Source organism: Coregonus clupeaformis, chromosome 21 (genome assembly GCF_020615455.1).
Source record: "Coregonus clupeaformis isolate EN_2021a chromosome 21, ASM2061545v1, whole genome shotgun sequence".
Taxonomy (NCBI): Eukaryota; Metazoa; Chordata; class Actinopteri; order Salmoniformes; family Salmonidae; genus Coregonus; species Coregonus clupeaformis.
This window is the reverse complement of record NC_059212.1, coordinates 47,619,154-47,639,462: the sequence shown is the minus strand read 5'-3', so window position 1 is coordinate 47,639,462 and position 20,309 is coordinate 47,619,154. Positions and strand designations below refer to the sequence as shown.

Sequence of the window (20,309 nt, the reverse complement as noted above, 5' to 3'; positions counted from 1 at the left end):
TTCCAAAGAGACACAGACTTTACACCTCAACCTAAGGAGTGCCTTGAAGTTTTTTTTCTTTCTTTTTTCGAAAGGTTTTAAAGACTCACTCCACAGATAAATGTGGTGCAAAAAGAGAGCGAGAGAGAGACAGACAGACAAAGAGTAGCAGTACACGTTATTTTAAAGACAGTGTGTGCAATAGCAAAGTTTAGCCTACTAAGATATGAGAATATGTTAAATAATAAAACAGACAGGATGAGGAAGCTGACTGACACAATCAGTGGAGTTTTACCCAGGAGTCATTGAGCTGAGGGAGACACACTGGACAGCTAGCCTTCGCACATACAAACCAACCAACAAACCAACACAGCCAGATATAATACAGAGAGGGACCCGTTTGAATGATTCATAACTCATAGTAGACATATTGAACAAAACATTGATAGTTTTGTGACTGATGCAATGTACCATACATTATACATCAAGTTGAAAAGAGAACTAACTGCCTCAATTATTAAGTGGACAAGCGTCCTAAACTCAGAGCCCTTTGCTGAAGTTAAAGGCTCTAACCAAAACCATTGGCTTTGCTGCCACCTGGAGGACTCGTCTTCTAACTCCCTTTGTAGAACTACTAGTGGGCGGGTACGATTGCAATTTACCTGCCATTGCCATTGGCTTAGCAAGTGCAACGTCATCAACGCGTAAAATAAAGGAAGTGAAACCTAAATGACTCGCCTAGAGTTATTTCAGGTTATTCGTTCCCACATTTTGACTGTGTTTTCGAATAGGTGAGTACTGGGATTTATTCATTCACATCAAGGCCATTTGACTAAATCCATCATTACGAATATATATCGTTGAGTTCCTCTTCCTCTCTTGTTCTTCTTACAAGGTGAACAGCCAGGCTACAGGGTGTAATCACAGATAGAACAATGAGGGTTAGTTATAAAAAAAAATATTTGGTGTAATCATTAGCCAAACAGTTGCAAACAGTTGAGTTTTGCAACGAAAACGAGAGTTTCTATTGGACAAGTTCAGGTAGGTCCCTCCCCGTTTCGTTCCGTTTGCTTTCGTATGTTTTTGAACAGAATCGGCGTAATGAATACGTCCCTGTTTTATTCATTACACAGGAGAGGGACATTAAGGTGTTTCTGGTCAAGAATACCAATGCTTAAAATCTCTCCGACATTTCCTGGTTGCTAAAAGTGTAATAGTTGGCCTAATTTCAGTTTGTCACAAAACAAGCAAGAGAGAATGTAGAGAGTCATTGTAACATCTAAAACGCAGTGAAATATCTTCAATAACCACAAATATAGTATTTTCAGATGTTTGAAGCTGGTGTACAAAACCAAAAGTAAAAGACGCAAAAACGAAACTTCAGAACGGGAAGCATAAAAATAGCATACATGGAACAGATCTACCGCTTCTTAAGACGTTGCTTTCAATGAAAATGACAGATTTATAAGTCACATTTCTATGGGAATTTGGGCTGTCACTCAAAAAGTTACATATTGCGGCTTTAAACTTTTACTGCAAATAGCATTTACACATCATTAGCACAGTCTCTCCAAACAAACCACATCAAAAATACTAGATTATTGGAAAACAATAAATCCTGGTCAAAAGTCCCTATGTAGTGTACTATTATAGTGGCATTTGCGAGAGGACACACGCCAAGAAACCTAGTAGTGTATCTAAATCAAATCAAATTGTATTGGTGACATACACACATTTAGCAGATGTTATTGCGGGTGTAGCGAAATGCTTGTAACGTCTATGCCAGGGCAGTCCAACCCTCTTCCTGGAGATCTAGCGTCCTGTGGGTTTTCAGTCCAACCCTAATTTAACACACCTGATTCTACTTATTAGCTGCTCAACAAGACCTTAACTAGCTGAATCAGATACGCTAAATTAGGGTTGGATTGAAATCCTACAGGACAGTAGCTCTCCAGGAAGAGGGTTGGGCAGCCCTGGTCTATGCCAAAAACTATTTCTGGATGAACAAAACAAAAGCACACGCTGTGTACTCAGCTTACCATGGGGCTGGCCTCTTGTCCTACAGTGAGCTACATGCAAGCGTGTGTCATCAGGGGCTGAACTTCCACTCATAATAATGGCCGGAACGGAATAAATTGAATGGCATTAAACACATGGAAACCATGAATCGTACTACACCGGCTCTGACGCTCGTCGGATGTGGCAGGGCTTGAAAACTATTACAGACTACAAAGGGAAGCACAGCCGCGAGCTGCCCAGTGACACAAGCCTACCAGACGAGCTAAACCACTTCTATGCTCGCTTCGAGGCAAGCAACACTGAAGCATGCATGAGAGCACCAGCTGTTCCGGATGACTATGTGATCACGCTCTCCGTAGCCGATGTGAGTAAGACTTTTAAGCAGGTCAACATTCACAAGGCCGCAGGGCCAGATGGATTACCAGGACGTGTACTCCGAGCATGCGCTGACCAACTGGCAAGTGTCTTCACTGACATTTTCAACATGTCCCTGACTGAGTCTGTAATACCAACATGTTTCAAGCAGACCACCATAGTCCCCGTGCCCAAAGACACTAAGATAACCTGCCTAAATGACTACCGACCCGTAGCACTGACGTCTGTAGCCATGAAGTGCTTTGAAAGGCTGGTCATGGCTCATATCAACACCATTATCCCAGAAACCCTAGACCCACTCCAATTTGCATACCGCCCCAACAGATCCACAGATGATGCAATCTCTATTGCACTCCACACTGCCCTTTCCCACCTGGACAAGAGGAACACCTACGTGAGAATGCTATTCATTGACCAAAGCTCAGCATTCAACACCATAGTGCCCTCAAAGCTCATCACTAAGCTAAGGATCCTGGGACTAAACACCTCCCTCTGCAACTGGATCCTGGACTTCCTGACGGGCCGCCCCCAGGTGGTAAGTGTAGGTAACAACACATCTGCCACACTGATCCTCAACACGGGGGCCCCTCAGGGGTGCATGCTCAGTCCCCTCCTGTACTACCTGTTCGCCCATGACTGCATGGCCAGGCACGACTCCAACACCATCATTAAGTTTGCCGACGACACAACAGTGGTAGGCATGATCACTGACAACGATGAGACAGCCTATAGGGAGGAGGTCAGAGACCTGGCCGTGTGGTGCCAGGATAACAACCTCTCCCTAAACGTGACCAAGACAAAGGAGATGATTGTGGACTACAGGAAAAAGAGGACTGAGCACGCCCCCATTCTCATCGACAGGGCTGTAGTGGAACAGGTTGAGAGCTTCAAGTTCCTTGGTGTCCACATCACCAACTAACTATCATGGTCCAAACACACCAAGACAGTCGTGAAGAGGGCACGACAAAGCCTATTCCCCCTCAGGAGACTGAAAAGATTTGGCATGGGTCCTCAGATCCTCAAAAAATTATACAGCTGCACCATCGAGAGCATCCTGACTGGTTGCATCACCGCCTGGTATGGCAACTGCTTGGCCTCCGACCGCAAAGCACTACAGAGGGTAGTGCGTACGGCTCAGTACATCACTGGGGCCAAGCTTCTGCTGCCATCCAGGACCTCTATACCAGGCGGTGTCAGCGGAAGGCCCTCAAAATTGTCAAAGACTCCAGCCACCCTAGTCATAGACTGTTCTCTCTGCTACTGCACGGCAAGCGATACCGGAGTGCCAAGTCTAGGTCCAAAAGACTTCTCAACAGCTTCTACCCCCAAGCCATAAGACTCCTGAACAGATAATCATGGCTACCCGGACTATTTGCACTGCCCCCCCACCCCATCATTTTACGCTGCTGCTACTCTGTTAATGATTTATGCATAGTCACTTTAACTCTACCCACATGTACATATTACTTCAACTAGCCGGTGCCCCCGCACATTGACTCTGCACCGGTACCCCCCTGTATATATAGCCTCCCTACTGTTATCTTTTTTTTTTTCTGCTCTTTTTTTTCTCAACACTTTTGTTTTATTTTACTTTTTTTATTAAAAATAAATGCATTGTTGGTTAAGGGCTGTAAGTAAGCATTTCACTGTAATGTCTGCACCTGTTGTATTCGGCGCATGTGGCCAATAAAATTTGATTTGATGTATTTGTTACCATTACACTAATTCCGCTCCAGTCATTACCACGAGCCCGTTCTCCCCAATTAAGGCGCCACCAAACTCCTGTCCACAACATCCACATCAACAAACAGTGGATGTGGATGTGGATGTTGTTGTGGAAGTTGGCCAGCAGTCACACAAGATTTGGTTTTAGGTTTCTGATCTGGGAGTTTTAATCTGCTGAAATGTCTTATTTTCTATCACAGATTGACAAGATGAGTGACCTTCCCATCTTCAACCCGTTGGTCCTGATCGGTGTGGGCTCCAGCTTCGCCTTCTCTGGCTTGTTTTACCACTTATACAAAGACAAGAAAGATGACCTAGTCAAGCTGAAGGTAACACACACACACACACAAACTCATGAAGGTGAAATGCAGTACAGTTTCTGTGTTTTCATTTTTCTCTCCCGAATAGGAAATACCCAAATTCATCCCGGATCAACACTTGGTAAGGATCCTCAAGGCATCGCCCCACAGAAAACTGCAGTACGTCGCAGTGGAAGGTAAGTGGAAACCCCCCCCCCGAAACTGATTAAACAGCCTTTTGATTAAATAATGTGTTTTTATTACCAGTATGCATTTAGAGACGTGTGAAGTATTCTTGTTCCAGGTTTGGTCCAGGCGGACGGTGAGACTCTGGCCAGTCAGTTTGTCCCAAGATGCTTTGGTGTGATCCAGAGGATAGCTGTAGAGGAACACTGGAATGTGTGGAACAACATCACTAGAACATGGTAAGTACACAGAAAATTCTATACATTAGCCATAAATACAGCATTATGTACACACACACACTACATGACCAAAAGTATGCGGACACCTGCTCATCCAAAATCATGGGCATTTAAAATGGAGTTGGAACCACAGCCCAGCCCTACTGGCCTCGATCAAGAACTACCAATGACCAAGGGAGGGACTGGGTCTGGGACTCCCTCACAACAGCTCTCTCTCTGTCCCCTGACTGCCCCGTCTGTGCCATCAATACATACACAGAGCACGCCTCAACCCTTGCTCTCCATCTTTGGGATTTTCCAACCAGTTCAGCAACCCAACAACTCTCGACTTAAACTCCCAACCCAGCCCTCGGGGTTCGTTTGCACCATTGTGTGATGCTTGGCGTGTTCAGGAAGCTATAGAGACAGTGGTTGGTGATGGGTCAGGTCTTTATAGATTTTTATAATCGGCGCATACAATGCGGGTAGATTTAGGTATTGGCAGGTAAGGTCTTTCACCAGCCACGTTGGCGGGTGGTCAGTTTGCAGGGCTCTACAGTGCCAGCTTTACATTTGCGAATAAACAGTCAAAAGTCAAGTATGCATGCACATGTTAGAAAAATAATGCAGTAGCTGTTTTCAAAGTATTTCTGCTCTTTTGCATCATAGCTAATTGCGCAAATAAATACTAAATCTATATCCAACCTCGCGCAGCAACACTGCATGGGAGCTGAGCTCACTGAGTGAAGTGCTGATAGATACAGTTTTGTAGGCATGAAAGTTAGTCTAATTTACTTGAAAGTCTACAAAGTGAGACTTTGTCCTCGTGTTTCTTGGCGATTTTAAAATTGTTTTGTTCACAAGCTCGGTTGTTTTTCAACGTTAGTTTGAGTCCGCTGCTTAAACTGAGTGAAGAGACGCCATAATCAGATCCCAAATATCACACGTGACAGAACTCGAGTGGCCCCGTTACTACGGTAACCTCCCGCTCTTAAAGGGGCAGCTGGACATTTGTCTCAGATATTTTGATTTAAAAGACAAAAAAAAGATATTAAATGTACTTCTTACTAAAACATTTCTTGTTTTAGAAACATTACAAAGCATGGTCATCTTTTTTTTTTGTAATTATGTCAAAAATATTTTGGCTGGTAAAAGAGATCTGAGTGTCTGGTAGATTATATATGTTTTGTCCATCTACCTTGCCACAATGGCTGGTGGACCCTAACAGTACATATTAGGCCCTGGTTATACTCCTGTTTTTATGGTTTACTTTAATCATATACTGGGACATCCACGTCTGTGAAGGACATGACATGCAGACAGATGACTTTAAACACAACTTTGCTGTTCCTGAGGACCAGAGGATGACTGCCACGGTGGGACTCATGAGGACCAGAGAATGACTGCCACGGTGGGACTCCTGTCTGTCTGCTGGTCATGAGGACCAGAGGATGACTGCCACGGTGGGACTCCTGTCTGTCTGCTGGTCATGAGGACCAGAGGATGACTGCCACGGTGGGACTCCTGTCTGTCTGCTGGTCATGAGGACCAGAGGATGACTGCCACGGTGGGACTCCTGTCTGTCTGCTGGTCATGAGGACCAGAGGATGACTGCCACGGTGGGATTCCTGTCTGTCTGCTGGTCATGAGGACCAGAGGATGACTGCCACGGTGGGATTCCTGTCTGTCTGCTGGTCATGAGGACCAGAGGATGACTGCCACGGTGGGACTCCTGTCTGTCTGCTGGTCATGAGGACCAGAGGATGACTGCCACGGTGGGACTCCTGTCTGTCTGCTGGTCATGAGGACCAGAGGATGACTGCCACGGTGGGATTCCTGTCTGTCTGTCTGCTGGTCATGAGGACCACCATGTAAAGACAAGTGAGACTCCTGTATGTCTGTCTGTGGGACTCCTGTATGTCTGTCTGTGGGACTCCTGTATGTCTGTCTGTGGGACTCCTGTATGTCTGTCTGTGTATGTTGAAGTGCAATGAGTTTGACGGTATGTCAGTCTGTTTTGACCACAACACCTCTTAAATGTGATTTACTTTTCAATCCTTTTGTTTTCAGTTTGGCTTTGAAATGAAAAATCAATCACGTGAGACATGTCCTGTTGGTAAATAGTTAGATTAGTGATGGCTGTATGACATGAAAAATGTATGCACTCACTAACTGTAAGTCGCTCTGGATAAGAGCGTCTGCTAAATGACTAAAATGTAAGATGTAAAAGTAGTTCTCCTGGCATCCGCCAAACCCAGATTCATTTGGTCGGACTGCCAGATGGTGAAGCGTGATTCATCACTCCAGAGAACGTGTTTCCACTGCTCCGGAGTCCCAATGGCAGCGAACTTTACACCACTCCAGCCGACGCTTGGCATTGCGCATGCTAATATTAGGCTTGTGTGCGACTGCTCAGCCATGGAAACCCATTTCATGAAGCTCCCGACGAACAGTTCTTGTGCTGACGTTGCTTCCAGAGGCAGTTTGGAACTCTGTAGTGAGTGTTGCAACCGAGGACAGACGATTCGTACGCGCTATGTGCTTCAGCACTCGTCGGTCCCGTTCTGTGAGCTTGTGTGGCCTACCACTTCGCGGCTGAGCCGTTGTTGCTCCTAGACGTTTCCACTTCACAATAACAGCACTTACAGTTGACCCGGGGCAGCTCTAGCAGCGTTAGAAATTTGACATAGTGACTTGTTGGAAAGGTGGCATCCTATGACGGTGCCACGTTGAAAGTCACTGAGCTCTTCAGTATGTTTTTGTCTATGGAGATTGCATGGGTGTGTGCTCGATTTTTATACACCGGTCAGCAACGGGTGTGGCTGAAATAGCCGAATCCACACATTTTGAAGGGGTGTCCACATACTTTTGTGTATATATAGTGTAGTATGGACATATGGAGACTAAATAGTACTATGGAGGCTATGTGGTCCAGCTCAAAGTGGAACTTGGAATCATGTAGGTCTTCAAGAATCACATTTTCTGACAGGAGTCTACATCACCTAAAAGTAATGCAATTGCAACACAATTCAGTACATACTGTAAATTCAACACCACCATTCATCCCTCTTCTCTCAGGAACACCAGAATGACCAACAGGAAGGAGACCAACAACGCCGTCCCCTTCAGTCTTGTTGAACCGGGCGCCTGCATCACCGACATCACCGTCAAGGTCCATTCCCCTCTGGAGGCTTCCGGCTCGTTCCTGGAGAGGGTTCACTGCGGGGTCAAACACGCCCAGGAGGGTCTGGTGAACGTGTTGTTGGAGGGCCTCAGCGGCGAGCGGCCCACGGTGCAGAAGGAGACGGAGGAGCTGCTCCGTGTCGGGACCACTATGACGGGTTTCGGGGAGGTGGTGCTGGAGGGAGGGACCGTGAGACTACAGGCGCCACAGGACGGCCGCCGCTACATCCTGGTCCCCACGGACTACAGGGGGTTCATAGAGGGACACGAGGGCACGGCCAATCTGTGGAAGGGGCTGACAGCGCTGTTTGGGATTACGGGGGCATCGCTGCTGGCCGGGGCGGTTTATAGTACGATGGGGAAAAAGGACAGAAGGGACTAGTAGTGATGATGCCCAAATCGACCACCTGCCCTCCTGCACATCTAAAATGATTGGATAGGTTTTAAGCAATATGGGGGAAATTCAACCCAGCCTATCAAAAGGTGAAGTATTGCTTAAAACTTTATCCTAGTTCTTTGTAGATATGGACAGTGCATGGTCCACAATTGTAACCGTGGTGATTTTATAGCTGATCAGTCATTCATGATGGACCAAACCAAATATTTTGTTTTAATGAGGGATGATGTCCTAGCTGAACGGGAAACGTCTGTAGTGAATATTACTAAAACCACTCCGAATTTACAGGATTATGGCGGACCATAGGTATTGCAAGACTGTGTCTGACGAATCCCGTCCACAGCGTATCAGTGGCACATAAAGTGTTTAAGTAGATGCTTCAACAAAGGAGTTCTTATACTGGAATGTAGACCAGTCGTTTAAAAAATAAATTAAAAAATTGTTCTGAATAGATTATTTTTTCGAACATTTAGTTTTAATCGTACTTTCTTTGAATCATTCCTTGCCAGTCGCTGCGGTCCACAAAACTGGTGATTGTAAGGTGTCTGAGATTGTGGTGTATTATGTGATAGACGTATGACTTAACGTCAGCAGGTGAGCTTGCTAGTATAACAACTACCTCTATACAGCATTAAACCACTGTGGTTACTTCAAACCGCCCCCAGGGAAATCTGTTGTATTGTTCTGAACTGACAAGAGACCGGTAAAACCTGTCTATACTGAACACTGTAAAAAAACAGATCTGTGACATTCTTTATTAATTGGTGATGGTCTGTGTCGGGAGCATCTTGTTTTCACTCATTAAAACCTTACTCAAGTGTGTTCAAGCTTTCTTTTATTAGGGTGTTTAAATCATACCACAGCTTTTGTCTTCTTGTGACATTGTGAGCAAGATGTCACCTTTGTGTTGTCCACTAAATATCAACAACACCATTTCCTTTTGGAGAAGCAATATGAAGCTGCCGCAGTGTACAACCTGATAACCTTTGACATTCTGGGCCGGTTTTCCCGGACACAGATTAAGCCTAACCCTGGACTAAAAAGCGTCCTCAGTGGAGAACGTCCACTGAAATAGATTTTTACTTCAGGACTAGAGGTTTAGGGCTGTGTTCAATCCGTATGGCGGAAGATCTGCGTTATAGCTCAATTGAAAGGCAATGTTCGATGAGGCTGCATTAATGGTAAACGCTGTATATGTCGGCTCAATCGGAAATGACCTTTTATGTTTTCACGCGGATCTTCCGCGATACGGATTAAATCCAGCCCTAACTCTGTCCGGGAAACCGGTCCTCTTAAATGCAGATTTAAAGTGGAACCACCATGGGTTTCTATTCACACAACAGTCTCAAGTCTTCAGTCTTTATTCCACTTCCTCACTCTCCTTCCTCCGAAGACTCATCCTCTGCTTCTTCCAACCACTGGATAAACTTCTGGAGCTGAGGAAAGACAGGACATCACCTCTCAGCCATGTGTTTTAGGCCTGGGGCCTGTTCAGGACGTACAGTGCCACCTCTAAAAGTACAGAGGCACGCACTTCGGGTACGTTTAACTGCCCCCTTCCGTTGGAAAACAAAATCGCTTTCCCTACACAATGCCTTTGTTGCTGTCATAATGTAAGAAGCCCTGTAAGTGGTACTCACTCCCTGGTTCTTCCGTAGTTGTCTGCTCCTGTCTGTGGTGGTTCCTGTAGAGAACCATTTTAGGATGGCCGCCTCCTCAAGGATCTCCAGCTGGTACATTTTCATCAGCACCTACAGGGAAGGCGACAACAACAGACAAGTTAACATCCAACATCACACGTTTTTTTTTTATGTAAAAAGCGGGTTGGAACCGGTTCAGGGAACAGAACTGAAAATGCAATTTTTTAGAGGAACAGAATCTGAAACGCAAACGAAAGTGATCTATACTGTTCCGGGACAGAACTGTTATTTAAATAATGATGGGAACCGGTTAATTATGTTATTTTACAGGAATTTTTTTACAGTCCCACTAAAAAAAAAAACACAACAAACTACCTATGCAAAGTCCTCACACTGTCACTCAGTCATTCCATTGTCTGCCTGCCTGCCGGAAAAATCTTTGCCAGTGTGTGTGCCAGGGTTTCCGTTAGGGAAATGTGGTGCTGGGAAGATTTAAATTCACCGGACATTTGAGAAATTTACCCGACATCCATATGTATTCAGATCCGAACTGGCCATCAATAAACAAGGGATATTGGCCAAATGAGACACATTTGCGTCCTTAAAAAGCAGCCTATAGCAAATTACAAAGACAGTAGCCTGCAATTGGCCCCGCCAAAGTTCTCCTCATCTTAGTCCACTACAATATTAAAACTTCTCCACGTGTACTCTACTCACTGTAGACATAGACCTACTCTTCGTCCTCGAACTTCAATGAAAAAGGCCTCCATCTTCGTAATCAACAGTGACCCCCTCTCTCATTCCCGCTCTCTCCTCAGCAGCAGGCGCACGTGCGCCCAAAAGGAGTGCGATTATGGCGCTGACGCTCATATTCGGGGTGTAGGCTATGATGGACAGCCTCTCCCGGACAATTTGGCCCACCCTCTCACCCACCCTCCCACCCACCCTCTCACCCACCTTGACCATAGCAGTCTGGTGTGTGTCCTGCTCCAGAAACAGCTCCTCCACAGCAGACAGACAGTCCAGGTGGTCCTGAGCTCTCTTGATATAGTTCTTAAACACCGGAGACCACTTCTTCAGCAGCTGAGAGGCGGGGGGAGGAGAAGAGAAAATAGGTTATTCTGTGACCGTCTCGCCCTCTGTCCCCCATTCACAGCTACACCTCTGTAAAAGTTGTTTTGGGGTAGAGATAGGAGCTGGTCATTTTTGTAAGTGATTTGTCTGTAAAAATGAAGAGCTAGATAAATAACATATATTTATTCTAATTATTGGTTGTAGAACAATTTATTGGGGTGTGGTGGTTGTAGGTCTGTAGTTGTAGGTACTTACAGGCAATAGTAAACCAGTGTACTGTAGGGTGGTGAGTTGCGTCCCCTGCAGTTGGAAGGGGTACTCTAGAACAACTCTGGTAAGAATCTGCATTACCTCCTTGAGAGTGATGTTATAGGCATACCTGGTGGGAGAGGGGAAGTACAAGATCTATACATTGAAGATAGTAGCATGGAGCAACATTTAGCTGGATATGTTCTAATGGGACTGAAATATTATTGCACTTCAACAAAGTTTGCACTTCTCTGTAGAGCACTTATCAGGAGCTGACCACTAGTTACTCTTATCAGGAGCTGACCACTAGTTACTCTTATCAGGAGCTGACCACTACTTACTTATCAGGAGCTGACCACTACTTACTTATCAGGAGCTGACCACTACTTACTTATCAGGAGCTGACCACTACTTACTCTTATCAGGAGCTGACTACTACTTACTCTTATCAGGAGCTGACCACTAGTTACTTATCAGGAGCTGACCACTACTTACTTATCAGGAGCTGACTACTACTTACTTATCAGGAGCTGACTACTACTTACTTATCAGGACCTGACCACTACTTACTTATCAGGAGCTGACCACTACTTACTTATCAGGAGCTGACCACTACTTACTTATCAGGAGCTGACCACTACTTACTTATCAGGAGCTGACCACTACTTACTCTTATCAGGAGCTGACTACTACTTACTCTTATCAGGAGCTGACCACTAGTTACTTATCAGGAGCTGACCACTAGTTACTTATCAGGAGCTGACCACTACTTACTTATCAGGAGCTGACTACTACTTACTTATCAGGAGCTGACCACTACTTACTTATCAGGAGCTGACCACTACTTACTTATCGGGAGCTGACCACTACTTACTCTTATCAGGAGCTGACTACTACTTACTCTTATCAGGAGCTGACCACTAGTTACTTATCAGGAGCTGACCACTACTTACTTATCAGGAGCTGACCACTACTTACTTATCAGGAGCTGACTACTACTTACTTATCAGGAGCTGACTACTACTTACTTATCAGGAGCTGACCACTACTTACTTATCAGGAGCTGACCACTAGTTACTTATCAGGAGCTGACCACTACTTACTTATCAGGAGCTGACCACTACTTACTTATCAGGAGCTGACCACTACTTACTTATCAGGAGCTGACCACTACTTATCAGGAGCTGACCACTACTTACTTATCAGGAGCTGACCACTACTTACTTATCAGGAGCTGACCACTACTTACTTATCAGGAGCTGACCACTACTTACTTATCAGGAGCTGACTACTACTTACTTATCAGGAGCTGACCACTACTTACTCTTATCAGGAGCTGAACACTACTTACTCTTATCAGGAGCTGAACACTAGTTACTTATCAGGAGCTGACCACTAGTTACTTATCAGGAGCTGACCACTACTTACTCTTATCAGGAGCTGACCACTACTTACTCGTATCAGGAGCTGACCACTAGTTACTTATCAGGAGCTGACCACTAGTTACTTATCAGGAGCTGACCACTACTTACTTATCAGGAGCTGACCACTACTTACTTATCAGGAGCTGACCACTACTTACTTATCAGGAGCTGACCACTACTTACTTATCAGGAGCTGACTACTACTTACTTATCAGGAGCTGACCACTACTTACTTATGAGGAGCTGACCACTACTTACTTATCAGGAGCTGACCACTACTTACTCTTATCAGGAGCTGACTACTACTTACTCTTATCAGGAGCTGACCACTAGTTACTTATCAGGAGCTGACCACTACTTACTTATCAGGAGCTGACTACTACTTACTTATCAGGAGCTGACCACTACTTACTTATCAGGAGCTGACCACTACTTACTTATCAGGAGCTGAACACTACTTACTTATCAGGAGCTGACCACTACTTACTTATCAGGAGCTGACCACTACTTACTTATCAGGAGCTGACTACTACTTACTTATCAGGAGCTGACCACTACTTACTTATCAGGAGCTGACCACTAGTTACTTATCAGGAGCTGACCACTACTGACTTATCAGGAGCTGAACACTACTTACTTATCGGGAGCTGACCACTACTTACTTATCGGGAGCTGACCACTACTTACTTATCAGGAGCTGACCACTACTTACTTATCAGGAGCTGACCACTACTTACTTATCAGGAGCTGACCACTACTTACTTATCAGGAGCTGACCACTACTTACTTATCAGGAGCTGACCACTACTTACTTATCAGGAGCTGACCACTACTTACTCTTATCAGGAGCTGACCACTAGTTACTTATCAGGAGCTGACCACTACTTACTTATCGGGAGCTGACTACTACTTACTTATCAGGAGCTGACCACTACTTACTTATCAGGAGCTGAACACTACTTACTTATCAGGAGCTGACTACTACTTACTTATCAGGAGCTGACCACTACTTACTCTTATCAGGAGCTGAACACTACTTACTCTTATCAGGAGCTGAACACTAGTTACTTATCAGGAGCTGAACACTACTTACTTATCAGGAGCTGACTACTACTTACTTATCAGGAGCTGACCTATACTTATTCTTATCAGGAGCTGAACACTACTTACTCTTATCAGGAGCTGACCACTAGTTACTTATCAGGAGCTGACTACTACTTACTTATCAGGAGCTGACTACTACTTACTTATCAGGAGCTGACCACTACTTACTTATCAGGAGCTGACTACTACTTACTTATCAGGAGCTGACCACTACTTACTCTTATCAGGAGCTGACCACTAGTTACTTATCAGGAGCTGACCACTAGTTACTTATCAGGAGCTGACCACTACTTACTTATCAGGAGCTGACCACCACTTACTCTTATCAGGAGCTGACCACCACTTACTCTTATCAGGAGCTGACCACTACTCACTTATCAGGAGCTGACCACTAGTTACTTATCAGGAGCTGACCACTAGTTACTTATCAGGAGCTGACCACTACTTACTTATCAGGAGCTGAACACTACTTACTTATCAGGAGCTGACTACTACTTACTTATCAGGAGCTGACCACTACTTACTCTTATCAGGAGCTGACCACTACTTACTCTTATCAGGAGCTGAACACTACTTACTCTTATCAGGAGCTGACCACTAGTTACTTATCAGGAGCTGACCACTAGTTACTTATCAGGAGCTGAACACTAGTTACTTATCAGGAGCTGAACACTAGTTACTTATCAGGAGCTGAACACTACTTACTTATCAGGAGCTGACTACTACTTACTTATCAGGAGCTGAACACTACTTACTCTTATCAGGAGCTGAACACTACTTACTCTTATCAGGAGCTGACCACTAGTTACTTATCAGGAGCTGACTACTACTTACTTATCAGGAGCTGACCACTACTTACTTATCAGGAGCTGACTACTACTTACTTATCAGGAGCTGACCACTACTTACTTATCAGGAGCTGACCACTACTTACTTATCAGGAGCTGAACACTACTTACTTATCAGGAGCTGACCACTACTTACTTATCAGGAGCTGACCACTACTTACTTATCAGGAGCTGACTACTACTTACTTATCAGGAGCTGACCACTACTTACTTATCAGGAGCTGACCACTAGTTACTTATCAGGAGCTGACCACTACTGACTTATCAGGAGCTGAACACTACTTACTTATCGGGAGCTGACCACTACTTACTTATCGGGAGCTGACCACTACTTACTTATCAGGAGCTGACCACTACTTACTTATCAGGAGCTGACCACTACTTACTTATCAGGAGCTGACCACTACTTACTTATCAGGAGCTGACCACTACTTACTTATCAGGAGCTGACCACTACTTACTTATCAGGAGCTGACCACTACTTACTCTTATCAGGAGCTGACCACTAGTTACTTATCAGGAGCTGACCACTACTTACTTATCAGGAGCTGACTACTACTTACTTATCAGGAGCTGACCACTACTTACTTATCAGGAGCTGAACACTACTTACTTATCAGGAGCTGACTACTACTTACTTATCAGGAGCTGACCACTACTTACTCTTATCAGGAGCTGAACACTACTTACTCTTATCAGGAGCTGAACACTAGTTACTTATCAGGAGCTGAACACTAGTTACTTATCAGGAGCTGACTACTACTTACTTATCAGGAGCTGACCACTACTTACTCTTATCAGGAGCTGAACACTACTTACTCTTATCAGGAGCTGACCACTAGTTACTTATCAGGAGCTGACTACTACTTACTTATCAGGAGCTGACTACTACTTACTTATCAGGAGCTGACCACTACTTACTTATCAGGAGCTGACTACTACTTACTTATCAGGAGCTGACCACTACTTACTTATGAGGAGCTGACCACTACTTACTTATCAGGAGCTGACCACTACTTACTCTTATCAGGAGCTGACTACTACTTACTCTTATCAGGAGCTGACCACTAGTTACTTATCAGGAGCTGACCACTACTTACTTATCAGGAGCTGACTACTACTTACTTATCAGGAGCTGACCACTACTTACTTATCAGGAGCTGACCACTACTTACTTATCAGGAGCTGAACACTACTTACTCTTATCAGGAGCTGAACACTAGTTACTTATCAGGAGCTGAACACTACTTACTTATCAGGAGCTGACTACTACTTACTTATCAGGAGCTGACCACTACTTACTCTTATCAGGAGCTGAACACTACTTACTCTTATCAGGAGCTGAACACTACTTACTCTTATCAGGAGCTGACCACTAGTTACTTATCAGGAGCTGACCACTAGTTACTTATCAGGAGCTGAACACTAGTTACTTATCAGGAGCTGAACACTAGTTACTTATCAGGAGCTGAACACTACTTACTTATCAGGAGCTGACTACTACTTACTTATCAGGAGCTGACCACTACTTACTCTTATCAGGAGCTGAACACTACTTACTCTTATCAGGAGCTGACCACTAGTTACTTATCAGGAGCTGACCACTAGTTACTTATCAGGAGCTGACTACTACTTACTTATCAGGAGCTGACCACTACTTACTTATCAGGAGCTGACTACTACTTACTTATCAGGAGCTGACCACTACTTACTTATCAGGAGCTGACTACTACTTACTTATCAGGAGCTGACCACTACTTACTTATCAGGAGCTGACCACTACTTACTTATCAGGAGCTGACCACTACTTACTCTTATCAGGAGCTGACCACTACTTACTCTTATCAGGAGCTGACCACTAGTTACTTATCAGGAGCTGACCACTAGTTACTTATCAGGAGCTGACCACTACTTACTTATCAGGAGCTGACCACCACTTACTCTTATCAGGAGCTGACCACCACTTACTCTTATCAGGAGCTGACCACTACTTACTTATCAGGAGCTGACCACTAGTTACTTATCAGGAGCTGACCACTAGTTACTTATCAGGAGCTGACCACCACTTACTCTTATCAGGAGCTGAACACTACTTACTTATCAGGAGCTGACCACTAGTTACTTATCAGGAGCTGACCACTACTTACTTATCAGGAGCTGACCACTACTTACTCTTATCAGGAGCTGACCACTAGTTACTTATCAGGAGCTGACCACTACTTACTTATCAGGAGCTGACCACTACTTACTTATCGGGAGCTGACCACTAGTTACTTATCAGGAGCTGACCACTAGTTACTTATCAGGAGCTGAACACTACTTACTTATCAGGAGCTGACCACTAGTTACTTATCAGGAGCTGACCACTAGTTACTCTTATCAGGAGCTGACTACTACTTCCTCTTACTTACTTATCAGGAGCTGACCACCACTTACTCTTATCAGGAGCTGACCACTAGTTACTTATCAGGAGCTGACCACTAGTTACTTATCAGGAGCTGACAACTAGTTACTTATCAGGAGCTGACCACTAGTTACTTATCAGGAGCTGACCACTAGTTACTTATCAGGAGCTGACCACTAGTTACTTATCAGGAGCTGACCACTAGTTACTTATCAGGAGCTGACCACTACTTACTCTTATCAGGAGCTGACCACTACTTACTCTTATCAGGAGCTGACCACTAGTTACTTATCAGGAGCTGACCACTACTTACTTATCAGGAGCTGACCACTACTTACTTATCAGGAGCTGACCACCACTTACTCTTATCCGGAGCTGAACACTACTTACCAGGAGCTGACCACTAGTTACTTATCAGGAGCTGACCACTAGTTACTTATCAGGAGCTGAACACTACTTACTTATCAGGAGCTGACCACTAGTTACTTATCAGGAGCTGACCACTAGTTACTCTTATCAGGAGCTGACTACTACTTCCTCTTACTTACTTATCAGGAGCTGACCACCACTTACTCTTATCAGGAGCTGACCACTAGTTACTTATCAGGAGCTGACCACTAGTTACTTATCAGGAGCTGACCACTAGTTACTTATCAGGAGCTGACCACTAGTTACTTATCAGGAGCTGACCACTACTTACTCTTATCAGGAGCTGACCACTACTTACTCTTATCAGGAGCTGACCACTAGTTACTTATCAGGAGCTGACCACTAGTTACTTATCAGGAGCTGACCACTACTTACTTATCAGGAGCTGACCACTACTTACTTATCAGGAGCTGACCACTACTTACTTATCAGGAGCTGACCACTACTTACTTATCAGGAGCTGACCACTACTTACTTATCAGGAGCTGACCACTACTTACTTATGAGGAGCTGACCACTACTTACTTATCAGGAGCTGACCACTACTTACTCTTATCAGGAGCTGACTACTACTTACTCTTATCAGGAGCTGACCACTAGTTACTTATCAGGAGCTGACCACTACTTACTTATCAGGAGCTGACCACTACTTACTTATCAGGAGCTGACTACTACTTACTTATCAGGAGCTGACCACTACTTACTTATCAGGAGCTGAACACTACTTACTTATCAGGAGCTGACCACTACTTACTTATCAGGAGCTGACCACTACTTACTTATCAGGAGCTGACTACTACTTACTTATCAGGAGCTGACCACTACTTACTTATCGGGAGCTGACCACTACTTACTTATCAGGAGCTGACCACTACTTACTTATCAGGAGCTGACCACTACTTACTTATCAGGAGCTGACCACTACTTACTTATCAGGAGCTGACCACTACTTACTTATCAGGAGCTGACCACTACTTACTTATCAGGAGCTGACCACTACTTACTCTTATCAGGAGCTGACCACTAGTTACTTATCAGGAGCTGACCACTACTTACTTATCAGGAGCTGACTACTACTTACTTATCAGGAGCTGACCACTACTTACTTATCAGGAGCTGAACACTACTTACTTATCAGGAGCTGACTACTACTTACTTATCAGGAGCTGACCACTACTTACTCTTATCAGGAGCTGAACACTACTTACTCTTATCAGGAGCTGAACACTAGTTACTTATCAGGAGCTGAACACTACTTACTTATCAGGAGCTGACCACTACTTACTTATCAGGAGCTGACCACTACTTACTCTTATCAGGAGCTGACCACTACTTACTCTTATCAGGAGCTGACCACTAGTTACTTATCAGGAGCTGACCACTAGTTACTTATCAGGAGCTGACCACTACTTACTTATCAGGAGCTGACCACCACTTACTCTTATCAGGAGCTGACCACCACTTACTCTTATCAGGAGCTGACCACTACTCACTTATCAGGAGCTGACCACTAGTTACTTATCAGGAGCTGACCACTAGTTACTTATCAGGAGCTGACCACTAGTTACTTATCAGGAGCTGACCACTACTTACTTATCAGGAGCTGAACACTACTTACTTATCAGGAGCTGACTACTACTCACTTATCAGGAGCTGACCACTAGTTACTTATCAGGAGCTGACCACTAGTTACTTATCAGGAGCTGACCACTAGTTACTTATCAGGAGCTGACCACTACTTACTTATCAGGAGCTGAACACTACTTACTTATCAGGAGCTGACTACTACTTACTTATCAGGAGCTGACCACTACTTACTCTTATCAGGAGCTGAACACTACTTACTCTTATCAGGAGCTGAACACTAGTTACTTATCAGGAGCTGACCACTAGTTACTTATCAGGAGCTGACCACTACTTACTCTTATCAGGAGCTGAACACTAGTTACTTATCAGGAGCTGAACACTACTTACTTATCAGGAGCTGACTACTACTTACTTATCAGGAGCTGACCACTACTTACTCTTATCAGGAGCTGAACACTACTTACTCTTATCAGGAGCTGACCACTAGTTACTTATCAGGAGCTGACTACTACTTACTTATCAGGAGCTGACTACTACTTACTTATCAGGAGCTGACCACTACTTACTTATCAGGAGCTGACTACTACTTACTTATCAGGAGCTGACCACTACTTACTTATCAGGAGCTGACTACTACTTACTTATCAGGAGCTGACAACTAGTTACTTATCAGGAGCTGACCACTAGTTGCTTATCAGGAGCTGACCACTAGTTACTTATCAGGAGCTGACCACTAGTTACTTATCAGGAGCTGACCACTAGTTACTTATCAGGAGCTGACCACTACTTACTCTTATCAGGAGCTGACCACTACTTACTCTTATCAGGAGCTGACCACTAGTTACTTATCAGGAGCTGACCACTACTTACTTATCAGGAGCTGACCACTACTTACTTATCAGGAGCTGACCACCACTTACTCTTATCCGGAGCTGAACACTACTTACCAGGAGCTGACCACTAGTTACTTATCAGGAGCTGACCACTAGTTACTTATCAGGAGCTGAACACTACTTACTTATCAGGAGCTGACCACTAGTTACTTATCAGGAGCTGACCACTAGTTACTCTTATCAGGAGCTGACTACTACTTCCTCTTACTTACTTATCAGGAGCTGACCACCACTTACTCTTATCAGGAGCTGACCACTAGTTACTTATCAGGAGCT

At 44.5% G+C, this 20,309-nt stretch overlaps 2 protein-coding genes across 2 annotated transcripts in view; one reads left to right on the top strand and one right to left on the bottom strand.

Annotated features, from left to right (window-relative positions):
- Positions 1–672: 672 nt before the first annotated feature.
- On the top strand, positions 673–9,203 carry LOC121535380 (mitochondrial ubiquitin ligase activator of nfkb 1-A). Its single transcript, XM_041842399.2, has 5 exons — positions 673–770; positions 4,299–4,427; positions 4,507–4,594; positions 4,702–4,822; positions 7,880–9,203. The coding sequence occupies exons 2-5, from the start codon at positions 4,308–4,310 to the stop codon at positions 8,364–8,366; spliced, it is 816 nt and encodes a 271-aa protein (XP_041698333.1). The 5' UTR covers positions 673–770; positions 4,299–4,307; the 3' UTR covers positions 8,367–9,203.
- eif2b5 (eukaryotic translation initiation factor 2B, subunit 5 epsilon) overlaps positions 9,200–20,309 on the bottom strand; it is a 40,942-nt gene continuing 29,832 nt past the window's right edge. Inside the window, exons 13-16 of the mRNA XM_045205943.1 lie at positions 11,351–11,474; positions 10,979–11,104; positions 10,022–10,132; positions 9,200–9,817 (exon numbers count right to left, since the gene is read on the bottom strand). Coding sequence (XP_045061878.1) covers positions 9,755–9,817; positions 10,022–10,132; positions 10,979–11,104; positions 11,351–11,474 — 424 coding nt within the window. The 3' untranslated portion in view covers positions 9,200–9,754. The remainder of the gene's footprint in view (positions 9,818–10,021; positions 10,133–10,978; positions 11,105–11,350; positions 11,475–20,309) is intronic.

Coding starts and splice junctions, on each gene's coding strand:
- LOC121535380 (XM_041842399.2), top strand. CDS start 4,308: ATGAGTGACCTTCCCATCTTCAACCCGTTGGTCCTGATCGGTGTGGGC. Junction 4,428..4,506: donor ATGACCTAGTCAAGCTGAAG/GTAACACACACA, acceptor TCTCCCGAATAG/GAAATACCCAAATTCATCCC. Junction 4,823..7,879: donor AACAACATCACTAGAACATG/GTAAGTACACAG, acceptor CTCTTCTCTCAG/GAACACCAGAATGACCAACA.